Source organism: Bubalus bubalis, chromosome 24 (assembly GCF_019923935.1).
Source record: "Bubalus bubalis isolate 160015118507 breed Murrah chromosome 24, NDDB_SH_1, whole genome shotgun sequence".
Classification (NCBI taxonomy): domain Eukaryota; kingdom Metazoa; phylum Chordata; class Mammalia; order Artiodactyla; family Bovidae; genus Bubalus; species Bubalus bubalis.
The window spans coordinates 16,634,445-16,656,397 of NC_059180.1; the positions used below are offsets into that span (position 1 = coordinate 16,634,445).

Genomic DNA, 21,953 nt, shown 5'->3' on the forward strand with positions numbered 1-21,953 from the left:
CCAATTGGGAAGGTTGGGAATGTATGAAAAGGACACGGGGGCCAGCTAGAAAGGGTGCTTCCTGGTCATCTTGACGATGTGATCATCAAGAAAGAATAAGAATGATAAGGAATTATAATATATTGAATATACAGCATCCATATGATTAGAAAAGAAGATTGGGGAGAGAAAGTTCTTTTTACAGAAGAATATAGCTAATGAAAAGAAAAATAATTAGAAAAATCCCTCGTTTGCAACCACCAAGTTTTAAGAATGGTTTAGGCATGGATTCTCAATGGGTATTTGTTGTGGAGGCTGTTACTTATTTATGGAGTCTCAAAGTATCACCCCACCCAAAAAATTACTTACTAATTTTTTCAGAAAAGGGAGAAATTACCCATTTATGTTTATTAGAAGGTCTGGTGTTTTGTAAGCTCTGGGACAACTGCCTCACTTTTTCCAAGATTTATTCTCTTTGGTGAATTGTGAGTTTTTATGATGTAAAAGAATACACAGAAGAACTGTACAGAAAAGATCTTCACGACCCAGATAATCACGATGGTGTGATCACTCACCTAGAGCCAGACATCCTGGAATGTGAAGTCAAGTGGGCTTTAGGAAACATCACTACGAACAAAGCTAGTGGAGGTGATGGAATTCCAGTTGAGCTATTGCAAATCCTAAAAGATGATGCTGTGAAAGTGCTGCACTCAATATGCCAGCAAATTTGGACAACTCAGCAGTGGCCACAGAACTGGAAGAGGTCAGTTTTCATTCCAATCCCAAAGAAAGGCAATGCCAAAGAATGCTCAAACTACCACACCATTGCACTCATCTCACACGCTAGCAAAGTAATGCTCAACATTCTCCAAGCCAGGCTTCAACAGTACGTGAACCATGAACTTCCAGATGTTCAAGCTGGTTTTAGAAAAGGCAGAGGAACCAGAGATCAAATTGCCAACATCTGTTGGATCATGGAAAAAGCAAGAGAGTTCCAGAAAAACATCTATTTCTGCTTTATTGACTATGCCAAAGCCTTTGACTGTATGGATCACAATAAACTGTGAAAAATTCTGAAAGAGATGGGAATACCAGACCACCTGATCTGCCTCTTGAGAAATCTGTAGGTCAGGAAGCAACAGTTAGAACTGGACATGGAACAACAGACTGGTTCCAAATAGGAAAAGGAGTATGTCAAGGCTGTATATTGTCACCCTGCTTATTGAACTTATATGCAGAGGACGTCATGCGAAATGTTGGGCTGGAAGAAGCACAAGCTGGAATCAAGATTGCCGGGAGAAATATCAATAACCTCAGATATGCAGATGACACCACCCTTATGGCAGAAAGTGAAGAAGAACTAAAGAGCCTCTTGATCAAAGTGAACGAGGAGAGTGAAAAAGTTGGCTTAAAGCTCAACATTCAGAAAACGAAGATCATGGCATCCGGTCCCATCACTTCATGGCAAATAGATGGGGAAACAGTGTCAGACTTTATTCTTTTGGGCTCCAAAATCACTGAAGATGGTGACTGCAGTCATGAAATTAAGACGCTTGCTCCTTGGCAGGAAAGTTATGACCAACCTAGACAGCATATTAAAAAGCAGAGACATTTCTTTGCCAACAAAGGTCCTTCTGGTCAAGGCTATAGTTTTTCCAGTAGTCATGTATGCACTGGAGAAGGCAATGGCACCCCACTCCAGTACTCTTGCCTGGAAAATCCCACGGACAAAGGAGCCTGGTAGGCTGCAGTCCATGGGGTCGCTGGGAGTCGGACACGACTGAGCGACTTCACTTTCGATTTTCACTTTCATGCATTGGAGAAGGAAATGGCAACCCACTCCAGTGTTCTTGCCTGGAGAATCCCAGGGATGGGGGAGCCTGGTGGGCTGCTGTCTATGGGGCCACACAGAGTCGGACACGACTGAAGCGACTTAGCAGCATGCATGCACATGAGAGTTGGACTATAAAGAAAGCTTAGCACAGAAGAATTGATGCTTTTGAACTGTGGTGTTGGAGAAGACTCTTGAGAATCCCTAGGACTGCAAGGAGATCCAACCAGTCCATCCTAAGGGAGATGAGTCCTGGGTGTTCATTGGAAGGACTGATGTTGAAGCTGAAACTCCAATACTTTGGCCACCTGATGCGAAGAGCTGACTCTTTTGAAAAGACCCTGATGCTGGGAGGGATTGGGGGCAGGAGGAGAAGGGGACAACAGAGGATGAGATGGCTGGATGGCATCACCGACTCAATGGACATGAGTTTGAGTAAACTCTGGGAGTTGGTGATGGACAGGGAGGCCTGGGGAGCTGCAGTCCATGGGGTCGCAAAGAGTTGAACGAGACTGAGCGACTGAACTGAACTGATGATGTATATTTTGTCGTGTGTATGGTGCAGTACAACATTGGCAGAAACTGTAGTCTTTGCTTCTTCAAGCCTCAGCCAGATACCATGTATGGTGTGATGGAAGCTTAAAGCTGAGAGTCTCGTATCAAAGCTTATTTGTAAAGCTCTAATTCCTGGTAGTTTTCTACGTCCTGGTCTGTAGGTAGGGATATAAAATTTTTACTATTTCCCAGTCTAACACATTATCACTTGAATTCTTGGATTCTGGTTTTATTATTTACCATTCTCTCGCCTGACCCCATGTGTGTCGCAGAAAGATTGAATGAGATCTGATAGACGTTTGCTAACTGCCTTCTGGGTTCCAGGCAGTGGTGGCCATATTTAGATGACGGGTTTTAACTTTAGGTCCTTAGGGCGCAAGAAGAAGGTTTCTAGCCTGTCACGTGTGTTGTTGATTGGTAAATGCGATGGGTGGAATACTTTCCTCCTGTGAAAGTAGGTTTAGTGCTGATGTATTCTGACCTTAACCTTTAACTTCGCATCTTCTCTCTTTGCAGGCACGCTCAGTCCCTGGCTGCCCTGCAGGCGTACTCTCACTGGCTAGCACAGTACTGCAGCGAGGCGCATCGGCAGAATACCCAGCAGTTCGTTTCGCTCATCTCCACCACCATGGATGCAATCACACCTCTCATCACCACCAAGGTCTTGAAACAGCGAAGGCTGCATCTCTTCTCTAACTCCCCATCTGTCCTCCTCTTCATATACCCATTTATAACGCCACATAATGTGAGACCCAGTTCTTGCCGCTGTGATAGAACTATGCGCCATTTTATGTTCCTTTTCAGGTCTAGTCCATATAAATTCAAATATACCTATTCGTTCAGTTCTCTAAGTCTCCCATGAATACATGCTCATTGTCTAAAAGTAAAATACTATTCAAATGTATAGGCTAGAAAATTATGGTACTCTTTAATTCCTTCCTCCAAAACATTTTCCTTTCCAGGGTAAGCACTGTCAAGCGTTTGTTGTATAGCCTTCAGACTTTTTCCGGTTCTCATATACATAAGTAAACGTTGGTAGACAGCTGGAGATACATTAATACCTTCTTTTGTGTAACAATGTGCCTTGGAGACCTTTACATGTGTCAAACAAGTGCAGTGTGTGAAACTGACCAGTGCTCTTCTGTAGTCGGGGTGTGTGATAACTCTTCTTTTGATGGAAATTACATCCTTGTATGTACATCCTTGGAGGATAGGAGGATAGGTTCCTAGAAGTGTAATTGCTGGGTCTAAGGTTCTATCCATGTAAAATTTGATAGATTCTAAGCTGTCCTAAGGAAACCACCAAGTTATATTACTAAAGCAGATAGATACTTCTTTTCCTTTTTTCTTATTTTTCTGGTAGTTTTACTCATACATGGCATTCTGTACCACTGTTAACAGAACAATGTGTTGTTTTCTATAAATTTTTGTGGTGTTCATAATTGTAATTTGTAAATGAGTTACGATAATCCTGTGAGGGGGTTGTTTTAGAATTCACCTATCCATTGCTGATCTTTTAAATTGTGTCCATTTGTTAGCAGTTCATTACAGATAGTTTTGAAATGTGTGTACTCATGACTGTAGCTTTATCCTTTTAGGTAATTTGCTTAGAATAAGTGGGATTATAGGGTTCAAAGGTTAGGGATATTTTGTGGTTTTAGGAAATTATGTAATTTTTCTAAATTATTCTGCATACCACTGGCTCTTTGGTGTGCTGTTGGATTGCAGTCTTACTAGCATCTGGTCCTGTTTTCAAGGCGTCTTTGCTTTTGCTAGATTACTTGAAAGGGATGGAATGGTACTTAAACCAAGGGTTTGATTGGCCTGTTGAAGTGAAGGAAGTAGGCAAGCCTGGTGTGATTGATGAACTGCAGAATGGGGGGTTAAGAGAGAGCTCCGCTTGACTAGAGTAAGAAGAGTCAGATGAACAATCCCCAGTTGTTTGAATGATATGCCAAGGAGTTTGCCATGTGCTTTAAATGCTGACGGGGAGCCACTGTAGATTCATGAGCTGAGAAGTGACTGAGTTCAAAGATACTAGTGGCTGAGAACTAGAAAATTAGAGACAATGGTCTTGGCTTGAGGGCAGCAGCTATAGATGTGGCAGGGAAGAGGAAACCTTGTTACTGGGAGTCATTATAGGAAAACTTCTTTGAGACAGAGTCTAGTTGATGTAATTTGGCATCAAGCCCCGTATCCGGCTCATGGCTGCCGCATCAGGTTCTTCTAATGCCAGTCTCACAGGAGGCGCTGTGAGCTGTCACGTCTTCTTCCCTCCCCAGGTCCAAGACAAGTTGCTGCTATCTGCGTGCCACTTACTGGTCTCACTGGCCACCACTGTGCGACCTGTCTTTCTGATCAGCATCCCTGCAGTGCAGAAAGTATTCAACAGGATCACTGACACCTCTGCCCAGCGACTTGTCGATAAGGTGAGGCCTCAGGGCTCCCCTGGGGTCCCCGGAGCCCTGTGGCTCAGGCTCAGAGAGGCTGAGGAAGAAGAATCTAACCTTTCGTCTTGTACTTCGAGCTTACAGGCCCTGCCAGCGTACGTGGATTTCTTACATGTATGACACTGATGCAGCCTCAGTGCTCTCTTGTTAAGACCTTCCTTCTCAACACGGTCCACGTGCTGATTCAGACATAAAAAGTTCCCCCCGACAGGCCTGGTGTTTATGGTGCTTTGAGAGCTGGCAGTTTGGCTGGTGCTGGGAGAGTCCTCTTTGTATTCTTTGTGGTTTAAAACAGTCTGCTTTTATTGTTAAATGTTTGTTTTCTTAGGGTTGAGACACTCCAGACAAGTGTATTCTACAGTCCTCTGGGAGGCTCAGGCTGGAAGTTTAAAGCAGTGAAATGGGGGCGGGGTCATAGGGGAGTCAAAGCAGTTACTTAAAAGTACCTGGACTGTGAATGTGTTGCTTCTGACTTGTCCCCAAGAGCACATTGAGCGTAAAACACTCGACAGCAGTGTTCTGAGTAGCTTCTCGGCGGAGGGTATCTGGAGCGGGCAGCCAAGGGACAGGTTAGATTCAGCATCGGTGATTTCTCCCCCTCTTAACGCTTCAAGCAGCGAATCAGAGGGGATGTGCAGCAGTAAGAGTGATGATTGAGGCCGGCCTTCAGATGTGCTGGCCCAGATGTGGTGTGTTTCTTCAGTTTTTCTCTCCTTCCTGGATTGTTCAAGTTGGACCCAAGTCCCAGGCCCAGGTTTTAAGAAAGGAGCCCAAGGCCTGAGCTCAGCATGTGTGGTCAGTGTCAAAGGTCACGTCAGGTGCAGCCGCTCTGCTGTCCACGTTGGTCGTGAACTTCTGCCGGATGGATACCCTCGGGTCTCTTCCAGGCTCAGGTGTTGGTGTGCCGAGCCCTCTCGAACATCCTCCTGCTTCCGTGGCCAAACCTCCCAGAGAATGAGCAGCAGTGGCCCGTGCGCTCCATGAACCATGCCAGCCTCATCTCTGCGCTGTCCCGGGATTATCGCAATCTGAAGCCCAATGCTGTCACCCCACAGAGGAAGATGCCCCTGGATGACAGTAAGTGGCCGCAAGGCAGGGGCAGCCTGGGGAGATAGGTAGAGCTGGCATCATTCTTCCTTTGTAGCAGATGGGCTTTGCATCTGGGGCTCATGGGTGAATTCATCTGCCCACCGTCACCCAGCTGCTCAGCCACAGAGTTGACTCAGGTAGAACCGTGCTTATCTGTGGAATTCAGTGAACACGTCACATGGACCTATTCCCTGAATGCAAGGTGCATGTCAACAATAAGAAATCCATCCATTTGAAGACCCTCTTCGATGGTGACTTCTGTGGGTAGAAACCCTTCAGTGATTATTGGTCCATCTTGGGTACTTGTGTAAACAGTCAAAGCAGTTGACTTCTCCACACTGGGAAACAGGAAACTTATCTTTTGACTGTTTTTAACCTTTCTCAAAATATAAATGTTTTAGAGGCTTTGAAAGAGCTTGGTATCTTCAAAAGTGATGGAGCTTGGTATTTTCAAGTTTAGTTGTTTATATTAAAGAAGGGAGAAAAAGAGAATTCAGTTGTTCAAGTAGAAGGCATCAGATTTCTCTGAACAATCTTCCTGAAATAACAAATATTACAGAAATAGTTTGAAAATTGTCTCTTTTCACAGTGAGAAAGTAATAGAACATTATTGGATGATGTCAACAAAAATGCTTTGTGACATATTAGTAATATATACTCAACGTTCTTTTTAAAGTACATTACTTTTACAATTAATATTAACACAAGCTCATTATATAAAAACACTAGAATGGTATACAGATGGAAAAGGGAACTCTTAAATCTCACCGTTTTTAGTATTTTGGAAAGTAACCCTTTTAACTATTTTGTCATTGTCAGCTTTGGTGATAGTCAATTATTTTACCAGCAAAAAGGAATAGCCAGAGGAATTGCAGTTCTCAGGTTATGAGGACCATGGCAGACCATAGGCAGATTCAAAGAGCTGGGAAGGGGCACTTGCTTTTTTAGGGCAAAGGGAGGGGTTGAGAGGGTCTGTAATAACCAGAGTCCACTGAAAGAAGCTGGGAGTTCAAAATATGAAGGCTTCTCATTGGTTGGGCTGTTAACAGTCTCTGATTAGCTGGATTGTCTTTAGGAAAAAGAGTAGTTTTCTTCTTCCTGCTGGATAAAGTGGGTAACACCTATCTGTTTGGAGTAATTGACAAGCATGGAGGGGCATAATAGCTCCCCCTGCAGGCTTGTCTTGACTCTTGTTGTCAGTTACAGTTCAGTCGCGCTCAGTCGTGTCCGACTCTGTGACCCCATGGACTGCAGCATGCCAGGCCTCCCTGTCCATCTCCAACTCCCAGAGTTTACCCAAACTCACGTCCATTGAGTCGGTGATGCCATCCAACCATCTCATCCTCTGTCGTCCCCTTCTCCTGCCCTCAATCTTTCCCAGCATCAGGGTCTTTTCAAATGAGTCAGCTCTTCGCATCAGGTGGCCAAAGTATTGGAGTTTAAGCTTCAACATCAGTCCTTCCAATGAACACTCAGGACTGATCTCCCTTAGGATCGACTGGTTGGATCTCCTTGCAGTCCTAGGGACTCTCAAGAGTCTTCTCCAACGCTACAGTTCAAAAGCATCAATTCTTCGGCACTCAGCGTTCTTTATAGTCCAAATCTCATGTGCACACATGACCACTGGAAAAACCATAGCCTTGACTAGACGGACCTTTTTCGGCAAAGAAATGTCTCTGCTTTTTAATATGCTTTCTAGGTTGGTCATAACTTTCCTGCCAAGGAGCAAACGTCTTTTAATTTCATGGCTGCAGTCACCATCTGCAGTGATTTTGGAGCCCCCCAAAATAAAGTCTGACACTGTTTCCACTGTTTCCCCATTTATTTCCCATGAAGTGATGGGACCGGATGCCATGATCTTCGTTTTCTGAATGTTGAGCTTTAAGCCAACTTTTTCACTTTCCTCTTTCACTTTCATCAAGAGGCTTTTGAGTTCCTCTTCACTTTCTGCCATAAGGGTGGTGTCATCTGCATATCTGAGGTTATTGATATTTCTCCCGGCAATCTTGATTCCAGCTTGTGCTTCTTCCAGTCCAGCATTTCTCATGATGTAATCTGCATATAAGTTAAATAAGCAGGGTGACAATATACAGCCTTGACGATAACAGTAATTATATATATTTTCAGCCCCAAGAGACCAAGGTTTGAGCAGGCAGTTGATTAACACGGCGGCAGTAGGTGTGCTCAGCAGGTGCTTGTGTGGGTTATCAGGCTGGAGTCATATTGGGAGGTGAAGGGGAGGGTTCGATCTGCATGTGTCCATTCCCACCTGTGCCCTTATGACCCTCACATCCTCACTAGTCTGTTCACCATATGACCCTCACATCCTCACTAGTCTGTTCACCATCTTAAAGTCTCAAGTCCAAGACCCCAAACCCGAGGGACATTTCATCTTCTCTGTGGACATGTTTCATGTGATTAGAGGCAGAATAGAGGCAAAACACTGAACAGGCCGGCTGGCAGGCAATTGGAGTCCTGACAGTCAAAAGGAAACAAAAGAGAAAGAAGATGCGGAGAGATCCAGACAGAAATTGAGAATGCAGTCAGGAGAGGCTTCTGTGTGACTGTCCTTCAGAGAAAGACCTTTGCAGATTTCTTCCCCTTCTCGGTGTTCCCTCTTACTCTGCTTTTCTCCTCAAACAAGTCATAACCTGCCGCTCACTCTTGGTTTGCAGCCAAAGTGATCATCCACCAGACACTTAGTGTCTTAGAAGACATTGTGGAGAATATCTCTGGGGAATCCACCAAGTCCCGACAGATCTGCTATCAGTCGTTGCAGGAATCCGTTCAGGTCTCCCTGGCCCTCTTTCCAGCTTTCATCCATCAGTCAGGTAGGAGCTGGCTGCAGGCCCCGCTGCTGGGTGGTACTGACAGGGCCCAGAGTCCTGCCTAGCTCTGTAGGGCAGGCCGAGTCGGTCGGCTGCGCAGACTAGAGGCGTGGGCTGAGGGCGGTGACGTCATGAGGTGCTGAGTCACTTGGGAACACATCAGTGGATGGGGCGTTATTCCAGGGCCAACATAGAACTTTTTCTGGGAGTTCCACCTATTTATTACATGGCAAGGTGGGTTTTGCTGAGATGCTAACCCTCCCTGCACTCTGTCACCACCGCTCAGAGCAGCTCTCTCTGGGTCTCTGGGTGTGCTGACCTGGCTCTCCTGAGCAGTGACCGTGGTCCTGTCAGTCTGTGAGAGAAGTGTCAGGGATTCTCAGTCAGCACATCCTCACTAATTGTTCCCAAATGTATGTGGTTGAAGCCAGAACATACTGTACAGATTTTTGAGATCTAGAAGTGCAGCCACACTAAATGTAACCAATATTTTTGGCAGTTAGTCTCTTTAATGGCCCAGGGGCATGCAGTCAGAAGTACACCATTATCCACTTTCAGCCACTTGACCCTGGACCCAACTGCAGAGAAAAGTGGCTGAAGCCTTCAGGTGCTGACGCAGTTCAATAGAGCATCCGCGAGCATGAGATGACCCAGCCACAGTGAGCGCTCTGCACAGCGCGGGTGCTGGGCAGTGAGGGTGGCTTCGAGATGCCCTTCATTTCCTACCATGAGCCATTGGGTGGAGTTGTCTATATTAGGGCTGTTTTCTCAGCATGTCCTTAATCATTTTCCACTTTCTATCATTGGCTCTGATGGTCCTGGCTAAATTTTTTCCAGCAGGAAGCCTTAGAGCGAGAGAGGATAGTGCAGATTGCGGGAGGAAGTGCGTCTAGCCAGGGGCCGCTCTTGATGCTTGCGTCTGTGCCTCTGATCACTCGCTTTGTCCCTTTCTTTAGATGTGACTGATGAGATGCTGAGCTTCTTCCTTACTCTGTTTCGAGGCCTTAGAGTCCAGATGGGTGTGCCTTTCACTGAGCAGATCATCCAGACTTTCCTCAATATGTTTACCAGGTAACTGCTGACCTGCTCGCTATCTGTGGTTTTCAGGCTCCACATGACAAGTGGTGCGACCTGGCCGCTAAGCATGGGCCTTTTTGCTCCCTTTCTTCTCTTGCCATGTGCTGCTCCCAGAGAACCATTTCCTTGGCTATGGTGTGCTTTCTCTTGTCTTCAGAGAACAGTTGGCTGAGAGCATCCTCCATGAAGGCAGTACTGGCTGCCGGGTGGTCGAGAAGTTCCTGAAGATCCTGCAGGTGGTAGTCCAGGAGCCCGGCCAGGTGTTCAAGCCCTTTCTCCCCAGCATCATCGCCCTGTGCATGGAGCAGGTGTATCCCATCATTGCCGAGGTACGAGGGGCTGGGTGGTCTCCCATGCTGCCTGTGACTGGGGAGGGAATGAGATGTTGAGGAAAAGGTGTTGTGTTTTAAAGCGAATTTATTAGGTATTTTATTTTTCTCATAAGATAATATTTCTGAGAATGCTACTAGCTTGGTACACTGGTTGAGTTGATTAGAACTAATCTAGTCTAAGCATAGCAGGTTCATTGTCAGGAGGTGGCTTGGTTGGTAAGATCAGCCTCCCGTGGTCTATAACTTGAGGTGAATATGTGGTTTTGAGACAGCAGATGTAACAAACATTATAATAACAAAATTTTATAATACTTTCCTGTTAAGAACTTTCATAATCTCAAGCATACAAAACAAGTTTCTAGAGCCATTCAAGGTTTTCATCATTAGAAAACTCCTTGTCCTTCTTAGAAAACAGCCACTCAGCATGACCGAATTCAGAATCAGTATATTTTTACTAAAATTTTCTATGATAGTTTCGTAAACAAGGGCTGTCCTTTCTAACTGCCCAAGCTCAGGCGTAAGTCACTCCAGTTGCTTTGTGTCCTTAAACACATCTTGGCCCTCTGAGTATTCTGTCATGGAAGCTGGTGCCCCCTGGTCTTGATTTCAGTCAAGGCTGGATTAAATAGATCTGGGCCTTATAAGGTTGACTTCTGCCAAGACACGTGGAATAATGTGACCTGTCATGATCTTCCACGACTTGGAGATTTTTGGATAAATTAGAAAATTGTTGCTGAGCCTGCCTCCCTCTCCTCCTCCTCCTGCCGGTGAAAGAGGAGACGGACTCGGAGAGCAGGTAGTGCCAGAAGCTGCCTCCACTGTGAGGTGCCACCTCCACCTGGAGGCCCTCTCGTGCTGCTTTTGGTGGTTTCTAAGTGCTTTTTAAACTCCTTTTCTATAGAGGGCAGAACCTCTGTTAAGCCTTCTCATCTGTCTCTATCCTCAGAGGTTGCATAAGACCAGTAGGTTAGCCCGGACACTTTTTTTTAAAAATTCTGGCAGAGGAACATGACAGATCAGATCAACTGCATTCTAAACAGGAAATCCATAGTCCTAATTGTTTTTCCACTTAGGAACCTTTTTTCCTAGCTTGAAAAGCTGTGAGTGCTTCCATCAGAAAAAGGGCCCCTTGGCACTGACCCAGGCATTGTGTGTCTCAGCTCTGGCCCCGTCTTGGCTGCTCGTTTGAACTGCAGGCCTGTGGGGGGCTAAATGGGATGAGAGCGAACTCCTCATTTGAACTGCTGGCCCACAGCGGGCTGGACAGGATGAGAGCCACGTGGAAGGGGGCATGCTGCTGACTGTCAGCAGGCATCTCTCAGACCTCTTCCCTGCGCGGGGACCAGGCTGTGGGTGGCTCCTGAGCTTCGGGAAGGAAAGGTGCGAGGGTCTGTGTGTCTCCACAGCGCCCCTCCCCTGATGTGAAGGCAGAGCTGTTTGAGCTCCTTTTCCGGACGCTCCATCACAACTGGAGGTACTTCTTCAAGTCCACCGTCCTGGCCAGTGTGCAGAGGGGCATGGCTGAGGAGCAGATGGAGAACCAACCGCAGTTCAGTGCCATCATGCAGGTAACCTGGAGAGCTGGTGAGGCTGCGTGGAATCCACGGACAGGCAGGCCCCATTCCGGACGCCAGTGCGTCTATTGGCCAACTGTCCCTCGCTTTGCTTCTCCGGCTCACGGTCCCACTTGCTCTAACGTGGCTGCTGCAGTGGGTGCCACAGAGTGGTGCTTTGAAGCCTCGTAGTCTTGGATCTGAAGCTCAACTCTTGCTCTATACCTGTGATGTTAGTTAACTTCCTGGAGCCTCGGTCTCTCCATGAAGTAGGGGTAACAGTGGCTGATTCACGGCTTTGTTGTGGTTACACGAGAGCATACATTGTGTTCCTGGCCCCGGGAATGCTGGGTCCACATGAGCTCCCTCTGCCTTGCGGTGGAGTTAGCCCACATGTAGGCAGCCCCCTGCGTCAGGTACACCTGGGCCTCCTCACCCGCAGCACTGTGGTAGTTGATCTTCGTTTTTCAGAGATGATTCTGGCTTGTGTGACGTTGGGAGAAGCCCTGCCCTGGGAGTCAGTCTCCCTTTTCGATCAGGTGTGATGGTTGTGAGCCCTGGGGGCCGAGCACACAGAGGGTGGCCAGCTGCTCCCTGACTGCTTTCAGGCACGCTTCTTATTCTGCACCCAGCTGTACAACTTTTTTATTCTAAGTCTTGGTCAAAGTAGAGGGTTATTTTTATTTCCTGGTTTTTCAGTGCTAGTTTTTCCTCACAGAGAAGCCAAAGGGGTTTGTACTGTTCTTCACTTTAGCTCCCCTCCAACACACACATGTGTGAGACACACTCCTGGTGTGGAAGAGCAATTGTTGCACCCCTGGTCTTGGCAGTTATTTTGCTGTTCTTCCATCTCCGACACCCCATGGCCAGCCTGGGTTTGGAGTATTCAGGTGCCTTCTCCCCTCCCCTCCTACCTCCTTCTTCAACTCCGTCCTTGCTTTCAAGATGCGTTTGGTAGACAGATGGCTAGTCCTCCACTCAGGACTGGTAAAAGCCACTTGGGAAACAGCTTCACAGTTTGGCAGTTTCTTACAAAGTTAAACATGTAGTTACTCCATGATCTAGCGATCTCACCTCTAAATTTTTTACCTAAGGTAAATGAAGACATGTATTCCCACAGACTATACAGAGATGTTATAGCAGCTTTTTTCCTAATTGCCGAAAGCTGGAAACAATCCAAATATCCATCAGGCGGTGACTAGACAGACTGCTGACACCTGCGCCTCAGCAGTGAAAAGGCGCTGTTCTCACTGCTGCAGCAGTGCCGTGGCCTCCCAGTGCACTGCACCCAGGACAAAGAGACCAGCTCCAAAGGGCTGCTTTGGAAACACTGCTGATTCCATCCCACCATATGACACATGTTTTGGAAAAAGCAAATCTAGAGGAACAGGGTGAGCAGTGGTTGCCTAGGGGTAGAGGGAGAGGAAAGCCATGAAATTAAAAGACACTTGCTCCTTGGAAGGAAAGCTGTGACAAATCTAGACAACGTATTAAGAGACATTAAGAGACATCACTCTGCTGACAAAGGTGTATAATCAAAGCCATGGTTTTTCCAGTAGTCATGTATGGATGTGAGAGTTAAACCATTAAGAAGGCTGAGAGCCAAAGAATTCATGCTTTCGAATTGTGGTCATGGAGAAGACTCTTGAGAGTCCCTTGGACTGCAAGGAGATCAAACCAGCCAATCCTAAAGGAAATCAGTACTGAATATTCATCGGAAGGACTGATGCTGAAGCTGAAGTTCCCAATTCTTTGGCCACCTGACTTGAGGAGTTGACACGTTGGAAAAGACCTTGTTGCTGGGAAAGATTGAAGGCGGGAGGAGAAGGGGCAGCAGAGGAAATGATGGTTAGATGGTATCGCTGACTCAACAGACATGGATTGGCGCACACTCTGAGAGACTGTGGAGGACAGGGAAGCCTGGCATGCTGCAGTCCATGGGGTCGCAAAGAGTTAGACGCGACTGAGTGACTGAACAACAGCGCCAGCAAGGGGGCGAGGACTGACCACAGCGGGGCGTGAGGGGACTTTCTGAGGAGAGGAAATCTTTATTATTGATGATCGTGGTGGTTAGATGCATCTGTGTGTTGCTTAGAACCACACAATGGTGAACATCAAAGGGGTGAATTTTACTCTGTTACACTTCAGTAAACATGATTAAAAAATAAAACCATTGGATGTCGTGAAGTTTTCATCACGGCACAAGGATTGTAAGACCCCTTCTTATAGTTTAGGAGCCCAGGGACAGAATGATGAAGCTGTCAGCTGGCCTGTTGTGGGGTGTGTCCTGCCCACTGATGGGTTTGCGTTTCATTGGCCTACCCTGCTCCTCCTCGGTCAGACTTTTTAGATAATTTTTGTTTATTGTCATCTTTGGCTGTGCTGGGTCTTCACTGCTGTGTGAGGGCTTTTCTCTAGCTCTCTAGTGGTGAGCGGGAACTACTCTCTAGTTGCAGTACACAGGCTGCTTCTCGCCATGGCTTCTTACTGCGGAGCACAGGCTGTAGGGCGTGCGGGCTTCAGTAGTTGCGGTTCCCAGGCTCTAGGGTACAGGCTCAATAGTTGTGGCCCATGATGGGCTCAGTCACTCCGTGGCCTATGATCAGGGATGGAACCTATGTCTCCTGCATTGGCAGGCGGATTCATTACCACTGAACCCCCAGGAAAGCCCCCTCCTCAGTCACTTCCTGTTGGAGCAGGGCTCTTTGTACTTGGAGTGGGGAGGGTGAACGAGTAATGGAATTCCACAGCCCAGATCCTGCAAAGCAGTTTAAAGATGAGCTATTGCTTAACCCCAAGGCAGAGGCAGCCGGTTGTGCAGGAGCTTCAAGGATTTGTGGTTTATAAGACCTGGGATGCCATGGAGAGGATGGCTTACGGGTGAGTGGTTGGCATGAGCTGGGGGTGGGCAGCCTCTGGTGTCTGCTGCGATGGCTGAGGTATTTGCCTTGAGGTGTTAGCTTCTCCCTCCAAAGACAGACCCTGTGAAGGGGGTTAGAGGTTTATTACAAAAGGGTCAAGATGCAACCAAATAAGTGAGGCCCAGTGGGGAGTTCTTGGGAGCCCAGACTACACAGGAGCATTCCAAAGATCTGGCCAGACGGGCCAGGAGAGCGAGGCAGTAGGCGCCCTCACCCTGCATTGACACGGGGAGCCGCCAGCGAGTGTCGGGTCTCTGGGTGTAGGAGGTGCCCTGGAAGGGCTGGATCTAAGGGTGTGTAAAGGTTGCTAATAAAATGGTGGTCTTACTTCCTAGGCTTTTGGACAGTCCTTTCTCCAGCCCGATATCCACCTATTTAAACAAAACCTCTTTTACTTGGAGACTCTCAACACCAAGCAGAAGCTGTACCACAAGGTGAGTGCCCCACCAGCTCTCAGGTAAAGGCTTCATCGTCGGGGGTGTCATGGGCCTAGGCCTGGACGCCCCCCCCACCCCGCCCGGTCAGTGGCTGTGGAGCCTGCCGGCCTGCTGCTCACCCCGCTCGTCCGTCTGTCTGTCTGTAGAAGATCTTCCGGAGCGCCATGCTCTTCCAGTTCGTGAACGTGCTGCTCCAGGTCCTGGTGTGCAGGTCCCACGACCTCCTGCAGGAGGACATTGGCATCGCCATCTACAACATGGCCTCCGTGGACTTCGACGGCTTCTTCACGGCCTTCCTCCCGGAGTTCCTCACCAGCTGCGACGGTGTGGATGCCAACCAGAAAAACGTGCTGGGGCGCAATTTCAAGATGGATCGGGTGAGGAGAGGAAGGCCCGGCTGAAGGGAGGAGGGCAGGCGTGGGCGCTCAGGCCCGGCGCCCGTTCCCAGAGGCGGAGCAGGCTGCCCTGGGCGTGCTCCGCTGTAGCTCGTGCAGCTTCTGGGGCACTCGGTGCTGTGACCAGACTGAGGGGCATGCGCTGTCCCTCGGGGTGGCCTCTGCGGCGAGTATATTCTTTGTCTCTGCTGCTCAGTCCCCAATCCCTGTTCTGGCCCCAGCCATCCACCTGGTTTGTCTCAGCTTCTTTGCACCCTGTTGAGCCCACCTCTGAGTAGGGCCCAGCTCTTGTTTCCTCTGGGTTGTGAGCTGGCACAGCCCGGACTTGTGACAGACTGAGAAGATTGGTGCTTGGGAGGGAGCCCAGGGTTAGAGGTGGGGCCTTGGGCTCTTCTCAGACGCCAGGCGCAGCGGGGCTGACCTGCTGCTGGGGCCTGGGAGGAGCCTCCTGGCGTTCACGCTCTCCCCCACGCTGTTTCCCCGGAGGCGGTCAGGTGGGCCGGGCAGCCCCTCAGGTGGGAGCTGGGGTGGTGAGGTCTCTGGAGTGTGGGAAGCCATCTTGGTGTGTCTGGGTCCCATGGTGCCAGCCTCTTCTGCCCTGGGACCTCCTTGCTGGGCCCTCACCTGCCCTCCTCCTTCCTGTTTCCCCTGTCAAGTCTTCGCTGCTCGCCTGCCAGGAGCTCTTCCAGGACCTCTATGTGTCCAATAATTTTTTGTCTTCCACCTCCTCACACTTGACGCAGTGACGCCTGCTCCTTCTCCTGTGTCCTCAGGTGTTGCTGACCTGACCCTGTCCACCTTCCTCTTCAGGGTCACATGTTGCTCTTGCTGGGGGAAACTCCACATGCTTCTTGCTCGTGTCCTCTGTGATACGTGGCAGGATCATTCTTTGTTAGATTTAGCTCCTGTTTTCCCTTGTCTTGGAGTCTTGCTCTCCCTGGGATTGATCTTGTTTTCTCCTGAGCTTCTTGAAGTTCACTTCAGCTAGTTGGGTATTTCTGTCATCCTTGTCTTGGAGGCCCTAATGGTCAGTGTTGGTTTCTAATGGTGTCATTGTTAGGTCAACTTCTGGATTTAGGGCAGTGGCTTTCAAATCTCAGTACGCATCAAGCAGCTGGGGTGCTTTTGCAGCAGTACTCCTGTGTTCCACTCAAGGAATTTGAACTTGGCGTACAGGAGCCATTGATTTTAAAAACATCCCTGGGTTTGTTTTCACGAGGATGAACTAAGTAGTCAGTGCCTCCATTCATTCATCCACCATGTAGTTGAAGCTGGCTGCGTCTCAGGCCCTGTGCCAGGGTTTCCAGGAGCGCCACTCATCCTGCCTCCAGGCATTTTGCTGGGAAGACAGGCAACAGCGCCCTCTGTGGACCTCGTTGAGCCAAGCACCTTATGTGCTTGGCTTTAAAAAAAAAAAAAATTATTTTATTCATTTATTTTTGGCTGGGCTGGGTCTCTGTTGCTGCTTGGGATTCTCTAGTTTTCGAGAGTGGCGGCTGCTCGCTGTGGCGGCTCCTCTTGTTCTGGAGCGCCGACTGAGGCGCACAGGCCTCAGTAACGTGGCTCACTGGTTGGAGAGCACAGGCTCAGCAGTTGCGGCGCACGGGCTTACGTGCTCCACTGCATGTGGGGTCTTCGGGGTCAGGGAATTCTGCAGTGACAGGTGGATTCTTTCCCACTGAGCCACTAGCTCAGTGGATCTGGTGGAGCTCAGCTCCACTGGCTTCTTTACGCCTTCCACAGCCTTCTGTGAAGGGTGGGTCCTGTTGCCAACCCTGCTTCACAGAGGAGCCCAGGCTCAGCCAGGCCAGCAGTACAGAACTTGGGCTTGGTAGATTCAAGAAGCAGGATCCAGAGCTAGGGGTTCTGGCTCCAGAACCTGTGCCCTGTCCACCGGCAGGGAGAGCTCCGGGCCTCCAAGAGCTCGGAGCAGAGGCGATGACCTCCCCCATTGAGGCCAGGAAATAGGTCGTATCTGAGTGGCCTTTTTGGAAGAGGCAGGCTTTGAGAGGAGCGAGGGTAGCCAGCTGGCATTGCAGGGACAAGCACTGTAGATGTTCCTCTGTGTGTGGACCTGCAATCCGGCGTTAGTGATCCAAGCCCCAAATGAAGAAGACGACCTCTGGTGGTCCCATCGAGGTCCATGGCTGACTTTGGGCTTCCCGTGAGAGGCTTTCTCTGTTTGCACTCTGTGGCCAGCAGGCTAGGTGTTGGGTGGCATGTAGGCCACTTCGGGTGTGTGACTCTTGATTGGCAGGGCCAGCCTGGAGCCCTGGTTGGAGACAGTTCTGCAGAGGGGCCTGGCCGGCCATGGTGAAGGGGAGCCATGGCAGTGACTCCAGTCTGGATCCCCTCCCTTCCTGACTGAGTCACCCGGGGCAGGTTCCCTAACCTCTCTGTGCTTCACTTTCTTCCTCCTTCCACTGATGGTGCTAACAATCTGTGTCGCAGGCTGGCCGTGAGGATTAAATGAGTTCATCTCCGAATTGCTTGGGAATAGGGCCTGGCATGTGGTGGGCACTAGGGCCGTGCCAGCCGTCGTTCTTTTTCTCCTGCTGTGCTCTTGCTCACGTGTGGGGCAAGAATGAGGACAGTTTCAAGTCTGGTAGCGTGTCCGCAGAGTTCCGGAACACCCCGTGGGAAGCAGTGGCTGGGAGGTGTGGGTAGTTTGGGTGTCGTGTGGGGCTGGGCTGCAGCTGTGCCCCTGCCTTCCAGGACCTGCCCTCCTTCACCCAGAATGTGCACAGGCTGGTGAACGACCTGCGCTACTACAGACTCTGCAACGACAGCCTGCCCCCTGGCACCGTGAAGCTCTAGGTGCGGCCTGCCCACCGCCCGAGGGACCCCGACTGCTGCTGCTGCCCCCGCACCACCTCCGCCTGCAGCCCCCAGTGTCTCCTGACCGGCCTCGGCCACTCCTCCGATGCTCACAACTCCTCCACGCTCCTGTCTTGCTGCCCGCCCAGCAGAACTGGCTCTGGGGTGTCCCAGCTCCGGCTGGAGGGCATGCATGGGGTGTTTGGAGCAGGCAGGGGTCTTGCAGCCAGGTACCAGGGCGGCGCCAGGATGCCCTGTGGGGTGGTCCGTGCAGATCGTGCGTGTCAGTCACCAGGCAGCGATGCCAAGGACCGCTGCAACAGTGCCACCTTCCCACCGTTCCCCCACCCGCGGCCCGGCCCGCTCTGGAGAGGCCTGAAGCTGGGACTGCGCCGGCACTTCCGTCAGCCTCTCCTCCCTCCCCCTAAATTGCCTTGAAATCTCTGCTTTTTGTCAGAGATTTGCAGACTCATGGGGTCTTGTTTTTTTTTTTTTTTTTTTTTTGATTGTTCTTGTTTTCTCATCATTCCATTGTGATACTAAGAAACTAAGAAGCTTAATGAAAAAATAAAATGCTTATGTTGTTGTTATATAAACGTTGGTTAGGGAGCTTCTTTTCCGCTCAAAAATTTCTCAAAAGAAAAAAAAAATACACCACCACTTCCTCAGGGTCCAGCATCCAGGTGAAGGGTCAGGCCTGGCAGGGAGCGGGGCCGTGAGGGGTGGGCCCTGCATCGGTGCCCTGGGAGAGCCCTTCCCAGGATTGGCTTCCATTCCACCCTCTTCTCGACAACGTTAACCATGAGAAGACTCAGGGCCCCCGTTTCTCATGTTCAGGAAGGGCAGGGGACTTGGTTCCACTGACGGTTTCCCTAGTGGAGTGGGGTCTGGCGTCTGGGTGGTGCCCACCCCATTGCTCATCGAGCCATGTCTACTCCTCTCCCTCCCAGGAAGTGGGCCCCTCGGGGTCCCAGGGTCTCACCCGAGAGTGGCAGGGCAGCGGGGGTCTCCTGATGGACTTTCTGAGAGTGGTGGCTGGAGAAGGGAAGGACGGTGCAGCCGTTCATGTGAGGGGCGAGGAGTGGGTGGGACTCAGGCTCGCTGGTGTGTCAGGGAGCGGACACATGGGCAGAGAGGCACTTGTCCTGGGAGTTTCTGGGCTAATGGATCAGTGCAAGTCCTGCTTCGGGTGAGGCAGGGAGTGGACTGGCAGCACTGGGTTGCCTCTCAGGAGGATTACCACGCCTGGCAGGAAGGGGTGTGCTCGCCTGAAAGTGAGGGTGGCTTAAGGGTCAGGGTCACGGTTGTCGATAGAACTGCAGAGGAAGGGAGCTGGCCGACGGCTTCTACTCCCAGGGCCTTTCTTGACAAGAATCACTTTGGTGGGAGTCGGGCCCTGGGCCGGGTTTGAGCTGTGTGTGTGTGTTTATGCACGCACCTGTGCACACAGTCCCCTGTTCCTTGTCAATCACAGCCTCCCAGCTGCAGCTAGCCCCACTTCTGAGTTCATAGAGGAGGGAACTGAACTTCAGTCCCTCTCCTACAGAAGGGAATTAGCATCCAATTATTCTCACGCTATAAATACTACCTCACCTGTCTGCTTGGCAAGGCTGGGAGCACTGTCTATGTCGGCATTATGAAAGGGCTTTTTGAATGCCTGGAGATAGAGGGGATGGGTTTGGTTCCCTGTGAGCTCCACTCATGAAACACAAGGCAGGACCTGGGATGGTAGAAGAAAGGCCCTGAGGAGTGAGGTGGGTTGGGATGGAGGATTTTTATTCCAACACTGACGGGCACGGCCCCTGCTGTGTGGATTGTAGTGAGCTCCTGGGCCTTGGAGGTGGATAGGAGGCTGGATGACCTGCAGGAAGGCAACCCCCCCTCGGGGGAGGTGAGACAGCTCTGATCTGATGCCTCCTGACTGCAGTGTACCTCAAGGAAAGATCCCGCGTGCCCCAACAAAGACCCACTGCCACCAAATAAATATTTAAAAAATTACCTTTGTGAATTTTCTTTCCCATATATGTGCAGAAATGAACAATTTTCTCATTTCTCGTCCTTTTTTTTTTTAAAAATTGAGGTCCCATTGTTTTTGTAGTCTTTTATTTAACATCACTGTTTTCTCATGTTATTAAGTGTTAATTGCTCAGTTGTGTCCAACTCTTGGCAACCCTAGTTATTGTAGCCCACCAGGCTGCGCTATCCATGGAATTCTCAAGGCAAGAATGGTGCAGTGGGTTACTGTGCCCTCCTCCAGGGGGATCTTCCTGACCCAGGGATTGAACCTGGGTATCATGCGTTGCAGGCAGATTCTTTACCATCTGAGCCAGCAGGGAAGCCCCATTATTAAGTATTACACTGAGTGTTATTATGTATTATACTAAATCATGATTTTAAACCTTGGACGGTATTATAATTGGAAAGAACAAATCTGACTCCGTGTTTGAGCTGTTTCTTCTGCTTTAACCTTTGTATCCTGTTCCTTTTGCTTGGAGTTAACATTGCCTATTGCCTAAAATATACGGGATAGGCCATTCTCAAGGCTCCAACCTTTAAGAGTATAACATTTTTCTATTCATATAGAGATAAAAAGTTGTAGAACAGAATGACATTTGTTTTGTTGGAGGTTTACAGGAACATCTTGACCTAACCTCCGTGGATGGAAGATTGCTGCACCAAGAAGTTCGTGACAACCAACAGCACCCCTCCATCACCTGACCTTTAAAAATGCTGTTCTGAAATCCTTCAGGGAGTTCAGCGTTGGGCGGGCATGAGCCTCCTGTCTCCGTGTGTGGCCCTGCAATAAACCTTTCTCTGCTCAAATTCCGACATGTTGGTATTGTTTGGTCTCACTTTGTGTAGGGCACATGAACCTCAGTTCAGTAATTGTATTCTTTCATATGGTGATAACCATGATTTGCTTAAAGTTTTTTTTTTTTTTTTTTTTAATTACAAATGATGCTGCAGTGAACATCTATGCACATAAATCTTGGTGCACTTGTGTGATTATTTCCATAGGTTCAGTCCTGCATGTGAAATTGCTGCATCAGATATTTTTGAGGCTTATGATAGGTATCAGTGAGGCCTGATTTCTATTTCAGGAGAACGATGAAAGTTACAGATTTCAGAGCTGCAAAATGTCTGTGCTGTAAGGCTCCAAGTCAGCCCCTGGCTTTGTGGATCTCGGCCTCTGAGCTCCCGGGGGCGCCTGGCTGGTTAGTGGCAGCCGAACCAGCCTCCTGCCCACTTCTGAGCCATACTGTTGCCCCTGAGGGACACCTCTGCAAGGCGGCTGGGACCTGGGGGAGAAGGGGTTACAGTTCTAGTCCACTCCTTGGGCCTTGACAGGAGCCATAACTGATGGTGGTTCATCAGTTCAACAAACTTACTATCTGCCTTCTTAAGCCAGGTGCTAGGCTGCAAGGGAAGGAAAGATTTGGAGACAAATAAGACACGGCCTGTGTCTGCAAGGAATTCACAGACCATTGAGAAAGGCAAAGAGATTATTGCAGAATGTGTACTAGACTTCCCTGGTGGTACAGTGGATAAGAATTCATCTGCCAGTGCAGGGGACACGGATTCGATCCCTGGTCCAGGAAGATTCCACTTGCTGCAGAGCAAGTAAGCCAGTGCACCGCCACTCCTGAGCCCACAACTGCAGCTACTGAAACCTCCTCCCCCAGCGCCTG

At 49.3% G+C, this 21,953-nt stretch overlaps 1 protein-coding gene across 5 annotated transcripts in view; it reads left to right on the forward strand.

Annotated features, from left to right (window-relative positions):
- XPO6 (exportin 6) overlaps positions 1-18,860 on the forward strand; it is a 106,872-nt gene extending 88,012 nt beyond the window's left edge. For 3 of the 5 annotated variants that reach the window (XM_044935986.2, XM_044935987.2, XM_044935988.2), the window contains 10 exons: positions 2,882-3,110; positions 4,648-4,794; positions 5,703-5,892; positions 8,580-8,735; positions 9,689-9,803; positions 9,967-10,138; positions 11,548-11,709; positions 14,951-15,049; positions 15,199-15,429; positions 18,163-18,860. In XM_044935986.2, the coding sequence (XP_044791921.2) occupies positions 2,882-3,110; positions 4,648-4,794; positions 5,703-5,892; positions 8,580-8,735; positions 9,689-9,803; positions 9,967-10,138; positions 11,548-11,709; positions 14,951-15,049; positions 15,199-15,429; positions 18,163-18,264 (1,603 nt within the window). In that variant the 3' untranslated portion in view covers positions 18,265-18,860. The remainder of the gene's footprint in view (positions 1-2,881; positions 3,111-4,647; positions 4,795-5,702; positions 5,893-8,579; positions 8,736-9,688; positions 9,804-9,966; positions 10,139-11,547; positions 11,710-14,950; positions 15,050-15,198; positions 15,430-18,162) is intronic. The other 2 variants (XM_006070557.4, XM_006070558.4) reach the window with 1 other exon arrangement.
- The last annotated feature ends 3,093 nt before the right edge of the window (positions 18,861-21,953 follow it).